This window comes from Oryctolagus cuniculus, chromosome 16 (genome assembly GCF_051225735.1).
Source record: "Oryctolagus cuniculus isolate XC-2025 breed Fujian yellow rabbit chromosome 16, ASM5122573v1, whole genome shotgun sequence".
Lineage (NCBI taxonomy): Eukaryota > Metazoa > Chordata > Mammalia > Lagomorpha > Leporidae > Oryctolagus > Oryctolagus cuniculus.
Window position 1 is genome coordinate 18,144,417 of NC_142882.1, and position 24,038 is coordinate 18,168,454.

The 24,038-nt window shown below is 58.3% G+C and overlaps 2 protein-coding genes across 3 annotated transcripts; both read left to right on the forward strand.

Moving 5' to 3' along the window:
• Positions 1–4,887: 4,887 nt before the first annotated feature.
• UBL5 (ubiquitin like 5) lies at positions 4,888–6,351 on the forward strand. Its single transcript, XM_017338783.4, has 5 exons — positions 4,888–4,947; positions 5,271–5,337; positions 5,546–5,629; positions 5,737–5,774; positions 6,203–6,351. The coding sequence occupies exons 2-5, from the start codon at positions 5,282–5,284 to the stop codon at positions 6,244–6,246; spliced, it is 222 nt and encodes a 73-aa protein (XP_017194272.1). The 5' UTR covers positions 4,888–4,947; positions 5,271–5,281; the 3' UTR covers positions 6,247–6,351.
• Positions 6,352–11,901: 5,550 nt separating this feature from the next.
• On the forward strand, positions 11,902–21,637 carry PIN1 (peptidylprolyl cis/trans isomerase, NIMA-interacting 1). Of its 2 annotated transcripts, XM_051838097.3 has the most exons (4): positions 11,902–11,974; positions 13,067–13,282; positions 20,211–20,321; positions 21,113–21,637. In XM_051838097.3, the coding sequence occupies exons 1-4, from the start codon at positions 11,917–11,919 to the stop codon at positions 21,220–21,222; spliced, it is 495 nt and encodes a 164-aa protein (XP_051694057.1). In that variant the 5' UTR covers positions 11,902–11,916; the 3' UTR covers positions 21,223–21,637. The 2 variants fall into 2 exon arrangements, with proteins under 2 accessions (XP_051694057.1, XP_089172533.1); XM_089316407.1 differs by lacking the exons at positions 20,211–20,321; positions 21,113–21,637 and adding an exon at positions 16,079–16,764.
• The last annotated feature ends 2,401 nt before the right edge of the window (positions 21,638–24,038 follow it).

A 24,038-nucleotide genomic window follows, 5' to 3' on the forward strand; every position in this document is an offset into this window, starting at 1 on the left:
AACCAGCAATAAAAGCATGAAGCAGCCGCTAGTGTGGGGCACCTACTCCGTTTAGCTCGCTTGAGTTCCATAGCCACAAGTGTTCGATACCACAGCGGGGGGCTGAGGTCTAGGTGTCAAGTCACTTGCCCAGGGCCACAAGCCCAGAACCTTCAGATGCCAGGTCAGCACACTGCTCGGTGGCCCCAGATGCCTCTGCCATGCGCGGGCAGTGCCGCCTCATGCCTGTGGCCCCCGGGCCCTCCCCTCACAGCTTGTGTTACTATGAATTCTGGGCTGACAGCTGGGCCTTGTCCACCGAGATGCTCACATGTGGGGAGCACCTCCTTGCACCACGAAGGTTATCGCCCCTCTAGTGAACTCTGAGTAATGGAGTTGCCTTTAATTTTTTGCTGAACTTAGTGGTCCCTGTCCCACCTGGCTCAGTGACAAACAGTCCTAAGAACCATCTCGTGCGTCACCAGCATGCAGAGGGGTGGGAGAGAGAAAAGGAACCGGGAAACAAGGCCTGGAGCAATCCCAGGCCATAGCGTTCACTGCCCCTTTCCAGCTCCCCTCCCCCAGCCCTGCACCATGACCGTGTACTTGAGTGTGGTAGAATGAGAAGGCCATGCCAAGATGGCCACTGGCAAGCCAGCATCAGTTACTCAGGAATGGCTTTGAAACCCACATGGCAAACGGAGCCTGCCTGACAACAGGCTGTGATTGGATGGCTTTGGAAACTGCCTGGCAACAGGCTTTGATTGGTTGGGGCATAGACCGCCCCTTGACCGGATTGGCTAGTCTTGACTATATAAGCTGTTGTACTAGCTGAAATAAACGAGTCTGCGGGCTGCTCGCCTCAGGCCTGCTTTCACCCAACTTCCGGGGTCTGTGTGGTGACTCTGCACCTCTTGCCTCCACCACGCTCCTCCTCTCAGAAAGGAATCCACTGCAACATTGTTGAGAAATCAACTGCAACACTTGAGTAGTCTTTGACTCAAATATTGTAAACTTACCTTTTTTTTTTTTTTTTTGGACAGGTAGAGTTAGACAGACAGACAGAGACAGAGAGAAAGGTCTTCCTTCCATTGGTTCACCCCCCAGATGGCCACTACGGCCAGCGCGCTGCGCCGATCCGAAGCCAGGAGCCAGGTGCTTCCTCCTGGTCTCCCATGCGGGTGCAGGAGCCCAAACCCTTGGGCCATCCTCCACTGCCTTCCTGGGCCACAGCAGAGAGCTGGCCTGGAAGAGGAGCAACCAGGACTAGAACCCGGGGTGCCGGCGCCACAGGCCTAGTGAGCCACAGCGCCGGCCCTCTCTTTGCCTTTCAAATAAATGAATAGGGGCCAGCGCTGTGGCGCAGTGGGTTAATACCCTGGCCTGAAGCACCGGCCTGGGAAAGCAGTAGAAGATGGCCCAAGATGCACCCACATAGGAGACCCAGAAGAAGCTCCTGGCTCCTGGCTTCGGATTGGTGCAAATCCGGCTGTCGTAGCCATTTGGGGAGTGAACCAGCGGATGGAAGACCTCCCTCTCTCTCTTTCTCTCTCTCTCTCTCCCCCTCTCCTCTCTGTGTAACTCTTTCAAATAAATAAATCTTTAAAAAATGAATAAAATAAATGTTTTTAAAACTACAGGACTCGCATGATGGTGTAGCAAGTTAAGCTGCTACCTGCAATGTTGGCATCCCAAATGGACATCCCAAATGGCGGTTCTACTTTCAATTGAGCTCCCTGCTAATGTGCTTGGGAAAGCAGCGGAAGGTGGCTCAAGTGCTTGGGTTCCTGCACGCAAGTGGGAGACCCAGGTGGAGTTCCAGGTTCCTGGCTTTGGCTGTTGTGACCATTTGGGGAATGAACCAGCAGATAAAATATATCTCTTTCTTTCTATATCTCCCTCTCTAATTCTGCCTTTCAAATAAATAAATAAATCTTGGGACCAACACTGTGGCACAGTGGATAAAGCCACCACCTGCAATGCCAGCATCCCATATGGGTGCCAGTTTGTGTTCTAGCTGTTCCACTTCTGATCCAGCTCCTTGCTAATGGCCTGGGAAAGCAGCAGAAGATGGCCCAAGTTTTTGGGTTCATGCCACTCACATGGGAGACCTGGAAGAAGCTCCTGGCTTTGGCCTGGCCCAGCCCTGGCCATTGCAGCCATCTGAGGAATGAACCAGCAGGTGGAAAATATATCTCTCTGTGTATCTCCGCTTTCAAATAAAATAAATCTTAAAATAAACAAATATTTACAAAACAAAAATTACTCCTCTCCTCTATTACAAAGTAATTTGTTTTCAGTGTTGAAAACAGAAAACACACCAAAAGGCTTTAAAGGAAAAATGAAACGCTCAGCAATTCTGCCATCTAGTGGTAACCACTCAGTACTGCCATGATGTGCTACTTCCAACCTCCCCTCCACCCCTCTCTGTTCCTTCTGCAAACTCTTTAATGGGATGTCTGAGTTGGACAAACACCAAACTGCTTTCTCCTCTGCTCTTACACCACACCAACCAAATCAGAGGACTTCTGACCCCACGTGCGTGGGGCTCGTTCCCCGACGCACACACAAAGCAAGCAAGCAAGCAATTCTGCAGGGGACGCCAGCCAGAGGAATGTCACCGCATTCAGTTCAATTCAGACATGATATCCCTGGAGACAGCATCAGATCCCATAGGCTCAGGTCTCAGACCTCAAGGCTGTCCCCCACTTCCAATGCCAATCACGAGCCCTGGCTGATCTGGCCTATGCTATCAGGGTTCCCACAACCCTCGCCTCGGTGGACTAATTTGCTTGAGGGGCTCTCAGAACTCAAAGAAACGTAGTTTCTTTACAGATGAAGGGTTGTACAGGGCAAGGTGCGGGGGAAGAGTTGCAGAACCTCCACATCCTTCTAGGAACCTGTTCACCAGCCAGCTCTCCTGACCCTGTCCTCTGGGGGGGGGGGGGAGTCCTCCATGCTTCAGCCTCTCTCCCCTCCCCAGGGACCAGGGTGTGCCGCTCAAAATCGCAGCCCTCTAGCCCTGCCCTGGTCTGGCCTATGACCAGGCCCCCACACATCCTGAAGCTACTGAGGGGCAGCCAACCAGCTGCCAACTTGCTAGTGCACAAAGAGACACTGTCACTCAGAAATGCAAGGATTTCAGAAGTTGGATGCCCGGAAACTAGGGGGGAAGACCAAACGTGTATTTCACAGCATCACACGGTCCAGGACCAGTCCTTACAAACACCGGCTGGGAACTGCTGTCCCGTTTCCACAGAGGAGGAGAATGAGAGGGAAGTTCAAGTGTCTTGTCTTAGGTCGTCCAGATCATTATTAAAGAGTGAGGTTGGGGTTTCACTCATCTGTCTGGACCTAAAGCTCATGTCTCCAGTCTGAATGAGTTTTCCACAAAGAAAGCCCAATCAGAGGGACCCTGCAGGGGCTGGAGAATGCTGGGCCAAAGCTGTGACGTGTTATCCCTGAGCCTACAAGGTAGCAAAACAGAAATTAGTCTTTGTGAGGCCAGCACTGTGGCACAGTAAGTTAAGCTTCCGCCTACAGTGCTGGCATTCCATATGGGTGCTAGTTCGAGTCCCGGCTACTCCTCTTATGATCCAGCTTTCTGCTAATATGCCTGGGAAAGCAGCAGAAGATGGCCCAAGTGCTCCACCCACGTGAGAGATCCGGAGGAAGCTCCTGGCTTCAGCTCAACTCAGTTCCTGCTGTTGTGGTCAACTGGGGGAGTGACCCAGCAGATGAAAAACCTCTCTCTCGCTGCGGCTCACTAGGCTAATCCTCCGCCTTGCAGCGCCGGCACACCGGGTTCTAGTCCCGGTCGGGGCGCCGGATTCTGTCCCGGTTGCCCCTCTTCCAGGCCAGCTCTCTGCTGTGGCCCGGGAGTGCAGTAGAGGATGGCCCAAGTGCTTGGGCCCCTGCACCCCATGGGAGACCAGGAGAAGCACCTGGCTCCTGCCATCGGATCAGCGCGGTGCGCCGGCCGCGGCAGCCATTGGAGGGTGAACCAACGGCAAAAGGAAGACCTTTCTCTCTGTCTCTCTCACTCACTGTCCACTCTGCCTGTCAAAAAAAAAATTAAAAAAAAAAAAACCTCTGTTTCTCTCTGCCTCTCCTCTCTCTGTGCAACACTTTCAAATAAATAAATACATCTTTGAAAAGAAAAGGCGGTGGCCTCCTTTCTGAGTGAATCAATTTAGACTTGGCAAACTGGGAATCCCATCTGCTCTGTTCAACAGGTCCATGGGCAGCTGTTGCTTGAAATTAGGGATGGGAGCCCTAACGAACCTGGCGCCTCGTGCAAAGCGCTCCCTGAGGATGCAGAAGCAGAAGGTGTCACAGTTGTGCCACTTCCAGCTTCCTCGCGGGCACCGGCCGGGCGACGGGCAGCCCAGGACGAGCATCCCAGATGTCGCCGGGGCCGGCGCGACAGCCCGAGACGGTGGGCGGGAGAGTAAAACGCGTACGAGGCCCAGCGCTGGACGCAGTCAGGGAGCTGGGCGGGATGACTGCAGGGCTCGACCGCCGCTCCCCGTTGCCCTTAAGCTGCACTAAGAGGCCTTGTCGGGGCTCAGGAACCGAAGACCACCGCCCCGCCGCGACCCCCATGACCTGCGGCTTTCCCATAGCTGCTCGGGTCTCCCCACAGCCAAAAGGCCTCCGACACGGGCTTCCTACGGGCAGGGCGCCGGCCCCTGCCCTCTACCTCTGTCTTCAAGTCCCTGCCCCTGGCCCTGCAACCGCCAGGACCCACACACCGGCCCCGCGCTCACTGCCGGTGTCTCCTAGCCCAGCCTCGGAACTACAATGCCCGACCCGATACAGAAGAACCCGACCGGGTGTTGACGGGCACCCAGGGCGCACGGCGACTTCCGGTTGCCTATTTCCGCTTCCGCCTCCTCGCGTCCGCTCAGGTCGGGGTCTAGTGCTCGAGCGAGGAGGTTGTGGCGTCTTGCGTGTTTGAGATTTAAGGTGAGTGGATTAAACAGAGAGGCCCAGGGTCAGGGAAAGTGGTCGGGACCTGGTCGCCTAAGGTCTGCGAGCTGGCGGGAGATGAGGCCGGGAGTCGTGGGGCTGAGCCTTTAAAAGGACCGGAGGGGCGGAGACGCGACTGCCTGCGGTCCTTGATGTTGGGATCCAGGACTTGGAACCTGGGAGGATTCGGGTCCGGGAGCTAGGGAGGAGGAACGCAAGGCTTAACCGGGGGGTTCTTAGGGCCTGGGACCTGTGGGCTGGGGCTCCTGGGGCGTAGGGAACCCCGGAAGTCCTGACTGCCTCCCTCTTCCCTGCCGTAGCTCCAGCCAGGATGATCGAGGTTGTTTGCAACGACCGTCTGGGGAAGAAAGTGCGCGTTAAGTGCAAGTATCCACCGACAGCGGGAGGGAGCGGGTGGCAGCGATCCCCGCCGTCCTTGGCATTGAGGGAGGCAACTCTGTGTTGCAGGGGGGGTGGTTTTCGTTCAACCGGGGAGAGGGGACGATGGGGGTCCTGGCAGAGCGCATTTAGCCCTGGAACGCCCTCTTCCTCGTTTTCTCTCTCCTTCCCTTTTTGCCTTAACTCTGCGGCCCAGCACCGATGACACCATCGGGGACCTTAAGAAGCTGATCGCAGCCCAGACGGGGACCCGTTGGAACAAGATTGTCCTTAAGAAGTGGTGAGTGCAGCGGTTGAGCCGCGGGCTGGGCGGGACGAGGGTAGAAGACGGTGAGCTCCCCGGGAAGCTTAGGCGGGGCTCCCTCAGCCAGTCTCTCTATTCCCTAGGTACACGATTTTCAAGGACCACGTGTCGCTGGGGGACTGTATCCTTTGATTTCTTGTGGAAGAGCCTCGGGTTCAGCCCTGTGTCTGCTTAGTGCCAGAGACTGCACACGTAAGGTGCGTGATGCGTGGCACATAGTGCATGCCTGGGACAGGAGAGCCGCGCGGTTGTTTTGCCGGGGAGGAGGGTGATTGGACTGGTGAAATAGTTTGACACTTCAGGCAAGTTATTTGTGACTGGGACACCTGGGTGTTGGACGGGAGGTCAGGGTGGCGGGAGACCCGGCGTGTCTGTTGTGCATAAGCAGCGTGCACGTTTTGACAGCCGGGATCCTCTGCAAATCAAAATGGCCCGGCCCAAGGCCGCTTCCTTTGCCCCAGTGTCCTGAGGCCACTGTGACTGAGCTGAGTGGGTGAGAGGGATGGAGGGGGGGCACACCACGAGGATTCCTTAACGCGGTTACTTCAGATGAAATCCACGATGGGATGAACCTGGAGCTTTATTACCAATAGAGCAGAATTCCTGCCCCCCGCTGCGCCCTCCTGCCCCACCCGCACCCCTGCACGGGTATGGACGCTTGTTTTTAAAAACTCACATTAATAAAAGCCTAGATGCTGCTGTGTTGTCATCTTTGCATGAGAGCAGGCTCACGGGGGACGGGGGTTGCTGTCGGTCTTGTCTGTAGCTCTGTCCGCATGCAGCTGCTCAGTGACAGCTCAGGCTAGGTCGGGGGTGGGTGGCGTTGCAGCACAGTGGATAAAGCCGCCGCCAGCGCCTGCGGTGCTGGCATCCCACATGGGCATCGATTTGAGAGCCAGCTCCCTGCCAATGCACCGGAAGATGGCCCCAAGTCCTTGGGTGCCTGTCCCCCATGTGGGAGACCCAGAAGAGCTCTGAGCTCCTGGCCTTGGCCTGGCCCAGCCCTGGCTGTTGCAGCCATTTGCAATGAACCAGTGGATGGACAGTCTCTCTGTATCTCTGCCTTTCAAATAAATAGAACAAAAACAAACAAAAAAAATAAAGTTGCAGCCAGAGCTCTGGAATCCACGAGACCTTGGAATTACCGTCATGCTAACAGATCAAGAGGCCGCTGGGTAGGGACAGTTGCTGTCACAGAATGAGGAGTATAGGTTCAGGATTCGGACAGACGATGGGTGGAATGTCATCTCCACCAGATTCGGTTATGGTTTGACTGTGTCCCCTGAGAGATCCTGCGTTGGGAGCTTGGTCCTTAGTGTGGTGGTGCTGAGAGGCAGTGGGACCTCTAAGAGGTGAGACCTAGCGGGCGGCCCTGAGGTCAAGTGGGGCACACCCTCAGAAGGGGTCATGGGGCCCCAGCCTCTCTGGCTCCCTGTCACAAGATGATCCCTTGGTCTCCCACGGGCGCTGTCAGTGCCATCTGTCGGGGGAGGGGGGCACAGTGAGGGGAGTCCTCAGCAGAACCTGTGCTGTGCTGTTTGCACTGTCTGTTTCCAAAACTGCGAGCTGAACTTCTCTGTGAAGTTGCCTTGCCTCAGGTACTTTGTTACAGTAGCAGACATTGGACGGGGACGCACACTGAGCCCTGTGGAACTTAACCTTCCCAGGGAGGAACTGGGAGGCGGGACCGTCCCGAGGTGATTAGGTCGTGAGGTCTCTGCCCCTCACAAAGGAGTGGATCCACTCGTGGGTGAATGGATTATGTTGAGAGGAGGCCTGTGGTCAGAGCCACTCTGGCTGTCCACATGTTGCCCTTGCAAAAAGGCCTTCACCAGGCCGGCGCCGTGGCTCACTAGGCTAATCCTCCGCCTAGCGGCGCCAGCACACCAGGTTCTAGTCCCAGTCGGGGCGCCGGATTCTGTCCCGGTTGCCCCTCTTCCAGGCCAGCTCTCTGCTGTGGCCCGGGAGTGCAGTGGAGGATGGCCCAAGTGCTTGGGCCCTGCACCCCATGGGTGACCAGGAGGAAGCACCTGGCTCCTGGCTTTGGATCAGCACGGTGTGCTGGCCGCAGCAGCCATTGGGGGGTGAACCAACAGAAAAAGGAAGACCTTTCTCTCTGTCTCTCTCCCTCACTGTCCACTCTGCTTGTCCAAAAAAAAAAAAAAAAAAAAAAAAAAAAAGGTACCCAGACTCTGGTATTTGGGGTTATAGCCACAGAAAATGGGCTAAGACAACCTTCTTGCCTTAACCAAACTGGAACGAACCATGTCTACTTCACTGGTGTGTGGTGAAAGGTGAGATAAAGCATATTTGAGCATTACAGTTCCTGGCAGTGGACAGAGGAGGCAGTGTGGTACAGGCTATAGGAGCGTAGCCTCAAGAGTCAGACCACCCTTGGGGCCAGTGCTGTGGCATAGGTTAAGTCTCCGCCTGCAGGGTCAGCATCCCATATGGGCACCAGTTCGAGTCCTGGCTGCTCCACTTCTGATCCAGCTCCCTGCTAATGTGCCTAGGAAAGCAGCAGAGGATGGCCCAAGTACTTGGGCCTCTGCACCCACATATGAGCATCTGGCTCCTGGCTTCAGCCTGGCCCACCTGATGTGGCCATTTGGGGAGTGAACCAGTGGATGGAAGATTCTCTCTCTCAATCTCTCTCTCTCTCTCTCAATCTCTCTCTCTCTCTCCCTCCCTCCCTCCCTCCCTCCTTCCCTCCCTCTCTCCCTCCTTCCTTCCTCTTTCTCCTCTCCTCTCTCCTTTGCTGCAGCTCTTTCAAAGAAATAAGTAAATCTTTTAAAAAGAAAAAAGACCGCGTGGGTTTGAATTTTGATGGATTATAGCAGTGGGGTTCAGGGAAGTCAAGGTCATCCTCTTGCCTCCTCCACAAAGGGGCACCTTGATGGTACTCACGTCTCAGTAAGGTAACACGGTTAAGACAGAGATGCCTGGTACGTAGTGTCAGTGCTGTCTCCAGTCTTCTTCCTCTGGGTGTGAGTACAGAGAAGACCGACGGCTCTACCTGGCCCCTGGCCACAGATCCTGGTGTTGACCTCGGCCCTGACTGCAGGGTAGGAGAGGGACCTGGGCCTAGCCCCTTTCTGGAGCCCTTCCCCAGAGCAGCATGCAGAACTTTGCTCCATCCATTCTTCCCTGTTCTGTACTGACCCTGCTGATGTTAAAGTTTGGACTGCTCCTCCTCTCTCCCAAGATCCCCCCGGTTCAACATACTAGTGATTGCTGGTGGCAGAATGCACTGGTAGGTGTTAAAGTGCCTTCCTTAAAGTATTTATTTATTACAAAAGGAGAAATGGAGGGGTCAGCACTGTGGCATAGCAGGTGAAGCCACTGCCTATGGTGCCAGCATCCCATATGGGCACCGGTTTGAGTCCTGGCTGCTCCACTTCCGATCTAGCTCTCTGCTATGGCCTGGGAAAGCAGAATATGGGCCCCTGCACCTGTGTGGGAGGACTGGAACAAGCTCCTGGCTCCTGGCTTCGGATCGGCCTGGCTCCAGCCATTGCACCCATCTGAGGAGTGAACCAATGAATGGAAGACCTCTCTCTCTCTCTAACTCTGTCTTTCAAATAAATAAATCTTAAAAAAAAAAAAAAAAAAGAGGGGTCCATGGAAAATAGAATTAAAAGGTAAGTTTATGTTGGTGCAAAATTTTTTGAAGTCCATACCTATGTGGGGTCTTCAAAAGGTTTATGGAAAATGTATACTATGAAAAAACTATGGATTTAAAAATTTCTTGAACTTAGTCAGCATGCCATTAGCAGCTGACTCCTGCCAGCAGCCACAGGAACTGGCTTGGAGGTAGATCTTACCCCAGTCCAGCCATCAGAGGAGGCCACAGCCACCCTGCTGACGTGAGCTACATTGTGCCTAGCTAGATTCCTGACCCACACACACTGAAATAGGTGTTACTCCCTGCATGAAGGGCAGTTTTTCTCTGCAGCAGTAGACAGCTTAAATGCAATCAGCAATGCATTTTGAACATCATCAGCCACCTGGTGTGATGCAGAGCGAGGAGTCCAGGGTCCACACACACCCTCAGTCCCACCGCGAGCTGGCGTGAGACAAGCCCATCCTGAAGCATTACAGAACAGTGGGAAGATGGAACCAGTGTTAGTGAAGAGGTTCACACCGCTGTTGATTTCCTAGCTTTGAGGATTATTCCATGGCAGGGTTTCTCTGCTGTGGCAATGCTGACATTTGGGGTTGGGGAATTCTGAGCTGTGGGGAGCTGGCCCGTGCCTTGCAGGATGTGCAGCAGTCTCCACAGCCTCTACCCACTAAATTGTCCCTTCCTCCCTTTGTGACAGCCATAACTGTCAAGACATCACCAGATGTCCCCTGGAGAACAAAACTGCTCCTAAGTGAAAACTTCCGTTCTGCTGTGTCAAATGCTAGCCCATTTGCCAGCTGGGTGAAATCTATTTTTGCAACTCCAATTATCTTTTACAATTATTATGCTAAGATGTGCTTGAAAACATTAAAAAGTTCTTCATTTTTTGGTCATTTGACTTGTATCACCACTGGTAGTCAACATCTTAATGAATCTATAAATTTGCTGTGATATAAGCCTATAATTTTTTTTATTTATTTATTTTTTTGACAGGCAGAGTGGACAGTGAGAGAGAGAGACAGAGAGAAAGGTCTTCCTTTGCCGTTGGTTCACCCTCCAATGGCCGCCACGGCCGGCGCGCTGCTGCCGGCGCACCGCGCTGATCCGATGGCAGAAGCCAGGAGCCAGGTGCTTTTCCTGGTCTCCCATGGGGTGCAGGGCCCAAGCACCTGGGCCATCCTCCACTGCACTCCCTGGCCACAGCAGAGAGCTGGCCTGGAAGAGGGGCAACCGGGACAGAATCCGGCGCCCCGACCGGGACTAGAACCCGGTGTGCCGGCGCCGCAGGCGGAGGATTAGCCTAGTGAGCCGTGGCGCCGGCCTCCATAAAAGATTCTTTAAAAGTAATTTTCTCTGTTGACCCTTTTGTTTTGTCATGCTTTCATACACATTACAGTTGCTACAATGAACTATGACTTTTTTTTTTTTAACCTGGCCAACAGTATCGTTTAATACTTAACATATCTTAGCTGTGGGCTAGGAAGTGTTTTGAGTGCTTTATAGGGACCACTCCTTAACCATCGCATCAGACAGAGGAAGTGGTAGTATTGCTTCCTCCGACTTTGCAATCGGAGGACTTGAAGCACGGGGGTTCAGTAACTTGCTCGCACTCCCTCACCCCCAAGCAAGGTGGCTCCGCAGCGCCCTTGGCCTCCTACCTCGTCCTGCCTCTGTGTTTTCCCTGAGCCACGTCTCTGAGCCTCGATGTTGTTAAGGGGCACCCATGTGGGTGCAGGGACTATAATCCGCTGTCTTCCCAGGTGCATTAGCTGGAAGCCAGATCAGAAGTGGAGGAGCTAGGTCTTGAACTGGCACACCGATAAAGCGCTCCCTTGTTCACCTGCAGCCCACGGCCCTCCCGGCCACCCCCGCAGCAGCTCATGCTTCTCCCACCTGCGCCTCCTCTCGCGCTCTCCTCGCCCGGGAGGAGGAAGCAGCCAGAGTGAGAGGAAATAAGTAGATTCCAAGGGGCCCGCGGGGGGAACATGGTTTAGCCCAGCGAGGCCGGGTTGGCTTTGGACATCTGGAGGAAGCAGGTGGGAAGAGGGAGGCTGGAGAAGCCAAACTTAGGCTTCGGGCACTGAGCTGCTCGTCACCAAGGCAACTGCGTTGTTATGGCAACAGCACGGGTACCACCGCCTCCTCCTCCTCCCACAAGTAACCTGCACAGCGGCCAGACGCTTCCGCATGAGGGTCGTGCGGCCTTCCGGGAACGGCTCGGGCAGGCGGGAACTGCTGCCCCGGCAGCCAATCAATAAGCTCTATCCTGTCGGGTCGGGTTCCGCCCGCCAAGAGCGCCAAGAAGGGGGTTGGGACTTTTTTCGCTCTCGCCAAAGGGCGTTGAGAAGGGCGGTCTCGAGTCTCTAATCCACCACTTAGGAGCCAAGGAGAGGAGAGGGGCGGGGCCTGGGTGAGCCCGACTAGGGGCCGGGTACCAGTGTAACGTGGGGGGATCCGCCCACTCTTGCTTCTGCCCAGTAGCAAGACGGAGAGCTCATCCTGACGGTTGGAATGTCCAATGAGCGTCGCTGCCAGGCCCCGGTGCGGAGAACGCCGAGCCAATGGGCAGCGTCGGTGGGCGGGCGCGGGTGACAGGCGGCGCGGCGGAGGCGGAGCGGGCGCTGCGGCAGGAGGGAAGATGGCGGACGAGGAGAAGCTGCCGCCCGGCTGGGAGAAGCGCATGAGCCGCAGCTCAGGTGCCGCGGGGATCGGGGCCGGGGCAGGGCCGCGCGGGCCCACGGAAGCAGGGCGCGAGCTCTGCCCTCGAGCGCGGAGGAGCCCCCCGCTTCCGTCCCGTGAGGTCTGGGCTCCTCCGCGTCGCCCTCGGAGTAACGGCGCCGGCCCGCCCCCGTGGAGGGCTGCAAGGCTCAGGAGCCGGGAGGAAACTGAGGCAGGGGGCGGGGCGGGGGAGGGGCCGGGGAGGCCGCGGCGCTCCCTGAGGCGGCGGCACTGAGTCTGCCAGCCCGGCCGTCTGCAGCCAGCGCGGGCCTGCTGCACCTGTCGCTCTGCGGGGAGCTGGGCCCGGGGCACTCCCTGGGGAGGGGGATACCCCTCACCGAGCAGAGAGGCGTGGCACACACCCCTGCCGGCCACACCTCTTCCTGAGTCTGCTTGGAGCCCGATCGAAAGCTTGGCCCCGTTAGGTGTGCACCCCGCATCGTGTTTTTAGTTCTCTGAGAATTGCCGCACGTCTGGGAGATGGGTCGTTGGTGCGCCCATTTTACAAGTGGGGACGCTGAGGCCAGGAAGTGGAAGGATGTCTTCCAAGATCGTGCATTTCAGGGGGGTTGGAGCCGGCTTGGAACCCAGTCTGCCTGCTCCAGGGCCCCTGGCGCTTTCCCTGTGTCACCGCGAGCGCCCGAGGAGCTGGCCCGGCTTCTCTGAGTAGGTCCAGGGTCCCTCTGCCGCCCCTGGAGCCCGCAGTGGCCACAGTCGAAGTAATAGTCCTTGTGTGTCGACCCAGGGGAGGTTTGATGGTGTTGATTCGCTCACCCCCATTTTGCAGATGAGTAAAACTGAGGCTCGGGGAGATAAGGCCCATAGACAGCATCTTAGCCTCAGTGGGTGGCTCAGCTGGATTTGTTGCTGGAACCCCCCCGATCCCCTGTGTTATTTTTTCTTCCCTGAAGTTAGCAGTCATTGGGGTTCTCTTGTTGTCGTCTTTGCTGGTTTGGAGCCTGTCTTCCCCCACTGAGCATGTGAGCCCCCCTCAGTACAGGGGCTGTGCGCTGCCGTGTCCGCCCGTGGCGCAGGGTGGACACGCGATGGGTTTGCTGCCCTCCCCGCAGGCCGGGTGTACTACTTCAACCACATCACGAACGCCAGCCAGTGGGAGCGCCCCAGCGGCAACAGCAGCAGCGGTGGAGGCAAAATCGGGCAGGGGGAGCCGGCGCGTGTCCGCTGCTCGCACCTGCTCGTCAAACACAGCCAGTCCCGGCGGCCCTCGTCCTGGCGGCAGGAGAAGATCACCCGGACCAAGGAGGAGGCCCTGGAGCTGATCAACGGTGAGCAGGGGCTCTCGGGCCGGGATCCTCTCCACTTCTGCTCTCCCTGCTCTGAGGCTCGCCGACTCCAGGAGGAAGAGGGCGTTTGGAGGTAGAGCGGCAGGAGTTCCTGCCAGAGGGAACTTGGGAAGAGGCTCAGCCTGGGCGGGGCCCTTTAAATCCTGGGGGCTGGGGGCGGAACTTGGGGAGGCAGCCGGACGCAGGTCTGGGTTCAGCAGAGCAGGGAGGCCAAAAGGACATGTGGGGTGATCCGGGTAAGGTGGCGGGAGGCTGAGCGGCCTTCCCAGCTCTGGGCCGGTGCTGCGGTGGGGCTGCACTCACCAGCTTGGGTCTTAGGAAGGGATAGACCGTGAGCAGGTGGGCCCGGGCCCGCCCTTCCGTAGATGGAGATTTGGGGATGTCAGCAGGCTGCCAGCGCTGGGAGGGGGGGGGGGGCGCCTGTGGAGGCTGTGGGAGAGATTGCAGGCAGAGGCAGTGTGGCTCGAGCCTGGGGTGGGCCGAGGGTGGAAATGAGGGGGAGGCGGATTCTAGAGAGATTCAGGAGACAGACTTGGGAGGATGCAGGGATGTGTGAAGTGGGCAAGGCTCTGCTTGGGAGGCCCACCACACCCTGGGCTCCTCAGGACTGGGGTCTTGTGCCAGCTGTGTGTCCTGGAGCAGCTGTGTTCTCTGAGCCTCGGTGGCTGCCTCTGTAGGCTGGGCGCGTGTCCCCATGAAGAGCCAGGAGCCGTGGGCTCGGTGTCTGGGGCTTGACCCCAGTCCTTGAGGCATATGCATGGGGGAGCTGAGGTCGAGGGAAGGCCTGGGCTCATGGGCTGCTTCTCTGGAAAGATCTCTGGGCCTGGACACGGGCGGTCTGGTGGGCTCAGCATAGACCCTCTGGTGACCTTGGACTGCGACCTTCTCTGACTTCAGTGTCGTCCTGCTCGAGGTGGGACTGGTGCAGGACCCTCAGAGGTTGCTAGGAGGCCGTGGTGAGCCGGCCTTGGCTGTGGCGCACTCAGTAACCAGACATCCTGTGTGTTTTCCACAAGCCTTGGGTGCCTGGGCCTCGTCCTGTGTGTGCAGGTGACTGCTCCCCCGGTCTGGCTGTGTTCCAGAGGATCAGGAGTCGATGGTTTGGCCAGTGCCCTCCCCAGCTGGCAGCCTGGGCCCACACGAGTCTCCTCAGTGCCCACTGGGACCCGGTGCTGCCCCGGGGGACGCGTCTGCAGCGAGAATCAGCGCCTCCACCTCTCTGCAGAGGCTCCTCTTCCCAGCATCAGCTCCTCTGCAGCTGCTGGGCTGCCGCCAGGGGCTGTCAGGAATCCGAGGCCCGCCCAGTGTCACTGTTGGTGTCCTTGCCTGAAGCGGCCAGCCAGGGGGAGCCATCCCTGCCTGTTTCCCGTCCCTCCATGCCTGTGTGCCCAGGGTCCCAGGGAGGCCCCGACCTGAGGACCCCCCACCCAGGGAGGGCCAGTGGTCCTGGGCTGGGGCTCTGGGCCCCTTGCTGGATCTTGGGTCTTCTGGGGACATAATCCTGACTTCTTTCCCTGCCCAGGCCCCTTCCCCTTTGGTGCCTGGGTGCCGTTGGACTGGAAGCAGCTTATTGAGTTGTAGGGCAGGGCAGGGAGTTTGTCCCTAAACCTTTTTGGGATTAGGCACCCCTCTGTCTGTTCACTCATGCTCCCTTGGATGGTTACAGTGATCTGTTAGCTTGGGCTCCATAATAAAATACCACAGACTGAGGCCGGCGCCACGGCTCACTAGGCTAATCCTCCGCCTAGCGGCGCCGGCACACCGGGTTCTAGTCCCGGTCGGGGCGCCGGATTCTGTCCCGGTTGCCCCTCTTCCAGGCCAGCTCTCTGCTGTGGCCAAGGAGTGCAGTGGAGGATGGCCCAGGTGCTTGGGCCCTGCACCCCATGGGAGACCAGGAAAAGCACCTGGCTCCTGGCTCCTGCCATTGGATCAGCGCGGTGCGCCGGCCGCGGCGGCCATTGGAGGGTGAACCAACGGCAAAGGAAGACCTTTCTCTCTGTCTCTCTCACTCACTGTCCACTCTGCCTGTCAAAAAATTAAAAAAAAAAAAAAAAAAAAAACCACAGACTGGGTGGTTTAAACAACAGAAATTTATTTCCTCAAAGTTACTGGAAGTTCAAGATCAAGCTTCTGGCCAGGTTGGTACGTGGTGAGGTCTCTCATTCGGGCTTGTAGACAGCGTCTAGATTAGGTGTCCTCGTCTGTCTTGCATACCCGAGAGACCCAGATGTCTCTTCTTGGAAGGGCACTAATCCCGCCCTTGTGCCCTCATGTAACCTTTTCATTTTTCTGTTTTGAGAGACAGAGGGAGAGAGACCACCCTCCCTTCTACTGGTTCACTCCCCAAGTGCTCTCAGTAGCCCCTGGTTGTGGCTAAAGCCAGGAGCCAGGAACTCAGTCCAGGTCTCTCTCACGTATGGCAGGGACCCCAACTACTTGAACCATCATCACTGCCTCCCAGGGCCTGTAGGAAGCTGGGAGTCAGAAGCCAGAGCTGGCCTTGAACCGAGGAACTCATGTGGGATGAGGGCCTCCTAACCACTAGGCCCAACACCCGTCCCTGATCTCAATGCCTAAGGGACCCCATTTCCAAATCCAGTCACACTGCGGTGGGGGCTTCACCATAGGCCCTGGAGGGAGTGGGATACAGACATTTAGCCCCCAGCAGATGGGTGGACAGCTCATCCCTGTGTGAGGGCTGGTGCTGCTGCAGTGGCCGCTCATCCCCCCCTCAGAACAGCTTTCTCAAGTGGGAACCCCTGTCACCCCATTTTACAGACCAGCAGGACCACCTCCCGGACTCGCAGAGCTCAGGGGCAGCAGAGCGGGGCCTGGCTTGGCCTCAAGAAGCCTCAAGAAACATGCTGTGGGCAGGTGGGCTGGCAGGGGGTCCTGAACACCCAGAAGCAGGTGTAGAATCTCTGCTCCAGACTAGGAGCTCCTGGAGAGGCCGTGGGTCTGCACAGGGCTGGGCTGGAGTCCTGCCGGGTCAGGGTCCCACGGTGATGTCTCGGCCAGGGCTGTTGGTGCGGTCAGGGAGGCCAGGGCATTGGGAAGTCTTGCCAGCAGAGAAGGTGTCAGATTCCTGCATCTCTGCCCAAAACCCAGAGCCGGGCCCTGGCTGCCACCTTCCCTGCGGCCTATTTCTGTCTCATTTACCTGTTTTGTGCTCAGCACGGGGTGCTGAGGGGACAGTGGTAAACATGGCGCAGCCGGCCCCTGTCCTCCTGCTGGGAGGCGGGCAGCAGATGCCTGAACAGGACAGTGACAAATGGAACTCCCGCGGGTGCATCTTGCACTGCCAGGGCTTAGGGGGAGGGGTGGGGACCAGAGGACAACAGGCAGGTTTCAGGCTGGATGGAGTGGGGGGAGGGAGGAGGGGAGAAAGACGGACAGGGCAGGAGGGAGGGAACACACTGGGCTGGGGGACACAGGGGCCAGTGCCCTGAAGGTCAGTCTCAAGGAAGGAGAAAGTGGTTTGGTTTGGTTTATTTGAGAGACAGAGAGCTTGCATCTGCTGATTTACTCCTCAAATACCCCCAACAGCCAGGACCAGGCCAGGGCCAGAGCCAGAAGCCAAGAACACAACCCAGGTCTCCCACATGGGTGGCAGGGACCCAACTCCTTGCACCCTCGCTGCTGCCTTGGCCAGGCTACCAATGTCGGGAATCCCTGCGGCCTCAGCTACTGGGTGATGCTGGTGCAGGACCCCAGCCAGTGCTTAGGCCTGGAGGCAGGGGGCGCTGGCTGACACCCAGACAGGCGTCGGGGGAATCCAGTGGCGAGGCCAGGGAGAGGAGGAGCCGGAGGGCTGTGCTGAGCATGTCCGGTTTAGATCAGAGTGACAGGTGGATACTTCTGACATGGGAGCAGGGCTGCCCCACCGGGCTTCCCAGGAGGCTGCAGTCTGCCATGCGGATAGGGGGAGGCCTTGTGTGTCCTCCGCGTGGCTGTGCCTCATGGGCATATTCGTAAAAGCCCAGTGTAGGGGTGACAGGACACAGGGCAGTGAGGGGACGAGCCCTGCATCCCATTGTCAGCAAAGCAGATACCAGGACATTGAGGATGACGTGCAGCCAGAGGGGGGCAACATCGTACCGTCACAATTGTGCTGCTTCTTTTCTCCTTCTTTTTGTTTATTTGTAGAGTTACAGATGGGGCGGGGGACAGAGAGATCTGGGGCTGGTGCTATGGCATGACAGGTTAAACTGCAGCTCTGGCATCCCATATGGGCACCGGCTTGAGTCCCAGCTGCTCTACTTGCAATCCAGCTCCCTGCTAGTGCACCTGGGAAAGCAGCAGAGGAGGCTCACGTCCTTGGGCCCCTGCACCCACATGGGAGACCTGGAAGAGGCTCCTGGCTCCTGACTAGATCAGCACAGCTCTGGGCATTGCAGTCAACTGGGGAGTGAACCAGTGGAAGGAAGACCTCTCTCTCTGCCTCTGCCTCTCTGTAACTCTGCCTTTCAAATAAATAAATAAATCTTTAAAAATAAATAAGTAAAAAGAGAGATCTGCTATCTTCTGGTTCACTCCAGAAATGACCACAATGGCCAGGGTTGGGCCAGGCTGAAGCAAGAAATTTTATCTGGGTCTCCCACATGGGTGCAGGGGCCCAAGCACTTGGATCGTCCTCCACTGCCTTTCCAGGCCATTAGCAGGGAGCTGGATCAGAAGTGGAGCAGCCAGGACTGGAACCAGTACCCGTATGGGTTGCCAGTGTCACAGGCAGCAGCTTTTACCTGCTGTGCCACAACACTGGCCTCTGTGCAATTTTTGTGTTATTTATTTGAGAGGCAGAGAGCTTGCATCTGCTGGTTTACTCCCCAGATAGCTACAACAGCCGTTTCAGCTGTAGTCATAGGCAGGTAGAGTGTGGTGGTGTATAGGTAGAGTCGCAGCAGGTAGAGTATGGTGGTGTGTAGGTAGAGAGTGTGGTGTGTAGGTAGAGTCACAGGAGGTAGAGTGTGGTGGTGTGTAGGTCGAGTGTGATGGTGTGTAGGTAGAGTCGCAGGAGGTAGAGTGTGGTGTGTAGGTAGAGTCGCAGGAGGTAGAGTGTGATGGTGTGTAGGTAGAGTCGCAGGAGGTAGAGTGTGGTGTGTAGGTAGAGTCGCAGGAGGTAGAGAGTGTGGTGTGTAGGTAGAGTTGCAGGAAGTAGAGTGTGGTGGTGTGCAGGTAGAGTCGCAGGAGGTCGAGTGTGATGGTGTGTAGTAGAGTCGCAGGAGGTAGAGTGTGGTGGTGTGTAGGTCGAGTGTGATGGTGTGTAGGTAGAGTCACAGCAGGTAGAGTGTGGTGGTGTGTAGGTAGAGAGTGTGGTGTGTAGGTAGAGTCGCAGGAGGTAGAGTGTGGTGGTGTATAGGTAGAGTTGCAGGAGGTAGAGTATGGTGGTGTGCAGGTAGCGTGTGATGGTGTGTAGGTAGAGTCACAGGAGGTAGAGTGTGGTGGTGTGCAGGTAGCGTGTGGTGTGTAGGTCAGACCAGACTCTGAGGAAGTCTGCAGCCGCCCAGCCTCAGGCAGACGCCCAGGCTGGCTTTCCAGGCCCCCAGCACCGATTAAATCAGACAGCGCTCGGGCACATGCCAGGCAGCCGTGTCAGTGACGTTCACACCTGGCAGGTCGTGGGCAGACAGGAGCAGCAGGTGGCAGTGTCAGGGTGCTGTGAACCCCGCCGGCAGGTGTGCGGCCCCCAGAGCCCCCTGGGGACCGACTGCTGGCCGAGCTGGGAATGGACGGCAAGCCTCGGGAGCTGCTCAGGATGGCAGCTGTGCAGCCCGGGAAGGGGCCGGCAAGGCCACCCTGCGTGCTGGGGCAGCGGTCAGCGCAGGAGGGCCCGTGGAGGGCAGGGAAGCACAGGCTGCTGCCCACCTCGAGGGCTGCCTGGACTCAGGAGGGCGACTGGCAGCTGCTTTCCATTGTGTGTGTGCGCCCAGTCACATGTGGTCACACATGCACACGGCGGCAACTGGCAGCTCCTTTCCATCGGGAGTGTGTGTGTGTGTGTGCCCAGTCACACATGTTCACACATGCACACAGCAACAGCTGGCAGCTCCTTTCCATTGGAGGATGTGTGTGTGTGTGTGTGCACTGTCACACGCAGTCACACACACACACACAGCAGCAACTGGCAGCTCCTTTCCATTGGGAGTGTGTGCATGTGTGTGTGTGCTCAGTCACACGTGGTCACACATGCACATGGCGACAACTGGCAGCTCCTTTCCATTGGGTGTGTGTGTATGTGTGGGTGTGCCCTGTCACACACAGTTACACATGCACATGGTGACAACTGGCAGCTCCTTTCCATTGGGGGAGTGTGTGTGTGTGTATGTATGCCAGTCACACGCAGTCACACATGCACACAATGACAACTGGCAGCTCCTTTCCACTGGGAGTGTGCATGTGTGTGGGTGTGCCCAGTCACGCGTCTGTGCCGCCATGCTCTGTGCACTGGGGAAGTGCTGGAGTAGGAGTCGTGTGGCCTCTGGGGCCACAGTGCAAAGGCCACATGGGGGTCTCTCCCCAGCACCCCTCCCACTTGCCCCAGATCTGACAGCTGGGGCCCACAGGCTGGGCCTCGGTGAATTCCCATGGTAGAACTGGGCCTGTCCCCCAAACCCTCTCTAGGAAACTCCCCCAGCCCTGCTCTGAGGACCCCAGCCCCCTGCCGCCGAGTCCAGAGCCTCTCCTGGTGCCTTGCTCTCCTCCACCCCGTTGGGCTTGGTTTAAATTTTTCTCTGAGATGTGTGTGCGCACGCGTGGGCTGGGGAGACCAGCGTGGCTGTCCGGACTGCAGGGTTGTGCATGTATGTGGACACACTACAGCGGGTGGCACTGGGGAGGGTGTGCACAGCTGCTCCAGGAGTGAGGGCCTCACCCCACTCCTGACGTGGAGCCTCCCCTGTCCTGTCCACAGGCTACATCCAGAAGATCAAGTCGGGAGAGGAGGACTTTGAGTCTCTGGCCTCGCAGTTCAGCGACTGCAGCTCGGCCAAGGCCAGGGGAGACCTGGGTGCCTTCAGCAGAGGTGCGAGAGTGGGCACCAGCCCTGACCCCCACTGCCGCCCTCAGTGGGTAGAGACTGGAGTGGGCCTGCCTGGCTCCCCGGAGGAGCAGTCCCTGCTGCACAGGCCTTCGGGGTCCACTAGGTGGCAGCACAGTCCCTCCCTGGGGCCTCAGAGGCTCTCCCTGCTGGGGGAAGAGGGGAGGGAGGGGTGAGTAAGGGCTGCAGAACATCGTGGGTCACCAAGCAGGCTGTGTCCTGTCACTGGGCACTCGTGTAAGGCTGGGCCCCTCAGTGCCCCAGGGCATGTCCCCCAGCATTGCCACTCTACTCCCAGAGGTGGGGAAACCGTGGGTGAGGGCAGCAGCTCGGGTGGGCAGCCCTAGTCCGCCTGTCTGGCCAGGGCAGGGGCCGGGGGCCCAGGATGGGGTGGGGGTGTGGGAGAGTGGGGAAGGCCGCAAGGGGCTGTGGCTCCCTGATGCCCCCGCGAGGCCAGCAGGACAGATGCTGTGGCCGGGCGGGGAGCCAGGCGCTGGGAGGACAGTTCATCACCAGAATGCGCCTCTAAATGTGCGGCCGTGGCAGCTCTGCCTGCCATCCCTCATGCTGTCCTCGCCTTCCCAGGGCCTCCGTAATGGCCCCGCCACCCCCAGCTGAGCCACAGCGCTGCACCGTGACAGGGCCATAAAGTGGGTGACGGATGAGCGCAGATGAGCGCGAGGCTCAGCGCAGGCAGGAGCCCCATCTGCGCCGTCCCCGCCTGCCCGCCTCGGCCTTGACACCTCTCCCCCCTCCCCGGCCCTCCCCATTCCCAGGTCAGATGCAGAAGCCATTCGAAGACGCCTCGTTTGCGCTGCGGACAGGGGAGATGAGCGGGCCTGTGTTCACGGATTCCGGCATCCACATCATCTTGCGCACAGAGTGAGGGCTGTGGGTGGCTGGGGCCGGCGGGCGGGGCGGGCGGGGCTGCGGCCCCTGCTCCCCCTGCCGCTGCCACACAGTATTTATTGTACCCTAAATGGCTGGGAGGAAGCTCTGGGGTCCCCGCTCCCCACCCACCCACCTGCAGTTGGGGCCATCAATGCCTGGCTTCAAGGAATTCTGAAGGGCAGCGGGGCTGGGGAGGCACCTGGGCCCTGGGGAGGGGTGATGGGTCCCAGAGGCCTAGTCCTCTCAGCCGCCCGGGGCCTGGAGGCGGGCAGGGGCCTGCGCTGTTGTTTCTAGTTACACCTTGTTCCTCTATTCAGTTGAAAATGCGAACGAACGTGGGGTGCCTGGTCGGGGGCCCTCTGGGCCACAGCACAGCACCCTTTTCATCCTCGATTAAACCCAGAACCACTGCTCTGCTGTCCTGTGTCTCATTTTCTCCCTGTGAGGCATGGGGTGGGGAGGGGACCATCCTCCATCCCAGATGTCCGGGTGATCCCTGAGAGGCCGCCCCTCTTCCTGGACCCGAGGAAACCTCGAGGGAATTCTTCCCAGCAGCCCAACTCCAGGGAGGGGGGCACTGTCCAGCTCCAGAGGGTCTCAGCCGAGTGGACAAGCCAGCCCCGGTGGTGTTCCTGGGTGCAGATTCAATGGGTTGGGGGTGGAGCCAGCAGATCTGGAGGGAGTCCTGTGAGAGCCAGGCGGAGGCCCCTGCACAGCCCCCAGTCCCCACCACACACAGTCCTCTCCAACTAGGACACCGTATGCCTAACACCCTGATGCCCGCTTCCCTGCCGCCTGGAGCGCTCCTGGCAGGTTGTTCTTGGGTCTGGCCAACAGGCCCAGCACCCTCTGCAGATGCTGTTCCCATGGCAACAGGGGCCCCCTGCACCTCTGAGATCAGGGATCCTGGGGTGGGGGGGATGCAGCCTCCAGTGGCTGTGGTGAAGCAGAGGGGACCCCTGTAGCAGGTGGGGAGGGGCGGGCTCACCCTCCCCTGGGGTGGGGGACCCCAGCCAGGGTGGAGGGCTGTGGGTGTGGTCAGCCAGCTGTCTGCTCCATGGCTGCCCCGGCTGGGAGCCCAGACTCCCTCAGACATTGTGGATCTGTTAGGTGGAAAGAGGGCTCCCCCTACCCCCACTTGGTGGGGTCCAGCCTAGAGTGTGGGGTGGCCAGCTGGGCTGAATAAAGCCGACCCCCCGGGAGGCCGCTCCCCCTCCCCCTCCCCCGCTGAGCCTCAGAAACAGTCACCTGCGCCTGCTCCCATCTGGCAGGTTTCTGGAGCCGTCACTCTCCCCGCCTGCCGCCTGCCGCCTGCCCGAGCGTTTGTCATTAGGAAGGTTTAATGAGTTTCCTTGCAGCCCTAGCGGGCTGGGGAGAGCTGGGTTGGCTGGCTGCACCTCCAGGCAGAACGCTCTTCGTGGCTGGCGCACGGGGGCGGAGGGGCGAGCAGCAGCCCACTGCCCTCCACCTATCCATCCCAGCAACAGTTGGGCGGGGTTGGGGAGGGTCTAAGGGAGTCCCTGAGCTGCTCAGAGGCAGGTGATCGGGGAGAGGGAGGGCGAGGGCAGAGGCTTGCTTTTGTGGGTCAGGGTGAGCGGGCCTCCACACCAAGGGCTGGGGTAAGAGCCCCCAGGGGCTCCCGCTCCTGGGCTGAGATGCCGCCTGGGAGGGGCACGCGCTATCCTATGCCAGGGTTGGGGTGGCAGGCTGGCCAAGAAATGGATTTTACGGCATTCATGCCACATTGAGTATCACCCCTCCCCCGCCGTGTGTGTGTGTGTGTGTGTGTGTGTGTCTCCCTGTGATTGGTTGTGTCTGTCCTGTGTGAGTGCCCCTCTCTGCGAGGAACCTCCTGCCCCCAATCCAGGCCTTTCCCTTTGCCTCTTCCATCCACAGCACAAATTAAAAAGTGTGTCATTAGGTAAGCATGCCCCTGGAGCCCACTCAGCGTCATATTCCCAGCCATCCCGTCCTGTCCAGAACTGGGGCTGCAAATCCCAGGCCTCTCGGATGGCCATGGCGTGGCCTTCCTCCTCCACCCAGGGTTCTCTCTCACAGGCACCTCCCAGGCCAGACCTGATTTCCACTCCTCCAACCACTTGCGTGGACACCCAGCAGGGCCAGAGCAGCTCTCTACAGGAGAAGCAGGGTTACCTCCGTGGGAGGGGGGTGGCAGCTTCCTCCTAGCACGTTCATGGTGAGAGGCCAAGTCAGCGAGGTAGCAATGGACACCCTAAGACACCCCCCACACACGGGATCTTGGCCTGCAGCCAGGGGTGAGGGTGGTTTTGCCCGTTCTTGGTTGGAACGAGCCACAGATATGAAAGCACCAGGCGCGCTGAGCCTCTGTGTATGTGTGTGTGTGTGTGTGTGTGAGAGGGAGAGCTTGGCAGAGACATACGGAGAGAGAAGGGAGAACCATCGAGAGAGAGTGCTGGCAGCTGTGATGCCAGGTGCCTGGGCGTCTGTTTGGGGACCTGATGTACAGGTGCGACACACACCCAACATCCCGCCCTTGTCCTTGGTGGGAGAATGAGGGTCTTCAGACCTGCGTGTGCTTTGGACAAACACCTTGCAACTCAGCAGTCCTCCCTTCCCACTTGACTTGGGGGGGGGGGGGTTCTGTTATCTACGACCCATGAACCACCTGCCCCGTCACCTTGGAGATTTGCCCCCAAATCAGTGTAAGCGTGGAGGTGAGGTGGGGGCCGGGAATACAGATGTGCCCCAGTTCCACGCCATTTTTTTTCTTTCTTCTTGAGCCGAAATGGAGCAAAATACATCTCCACGTGCTAAACTGGGAATCGATCG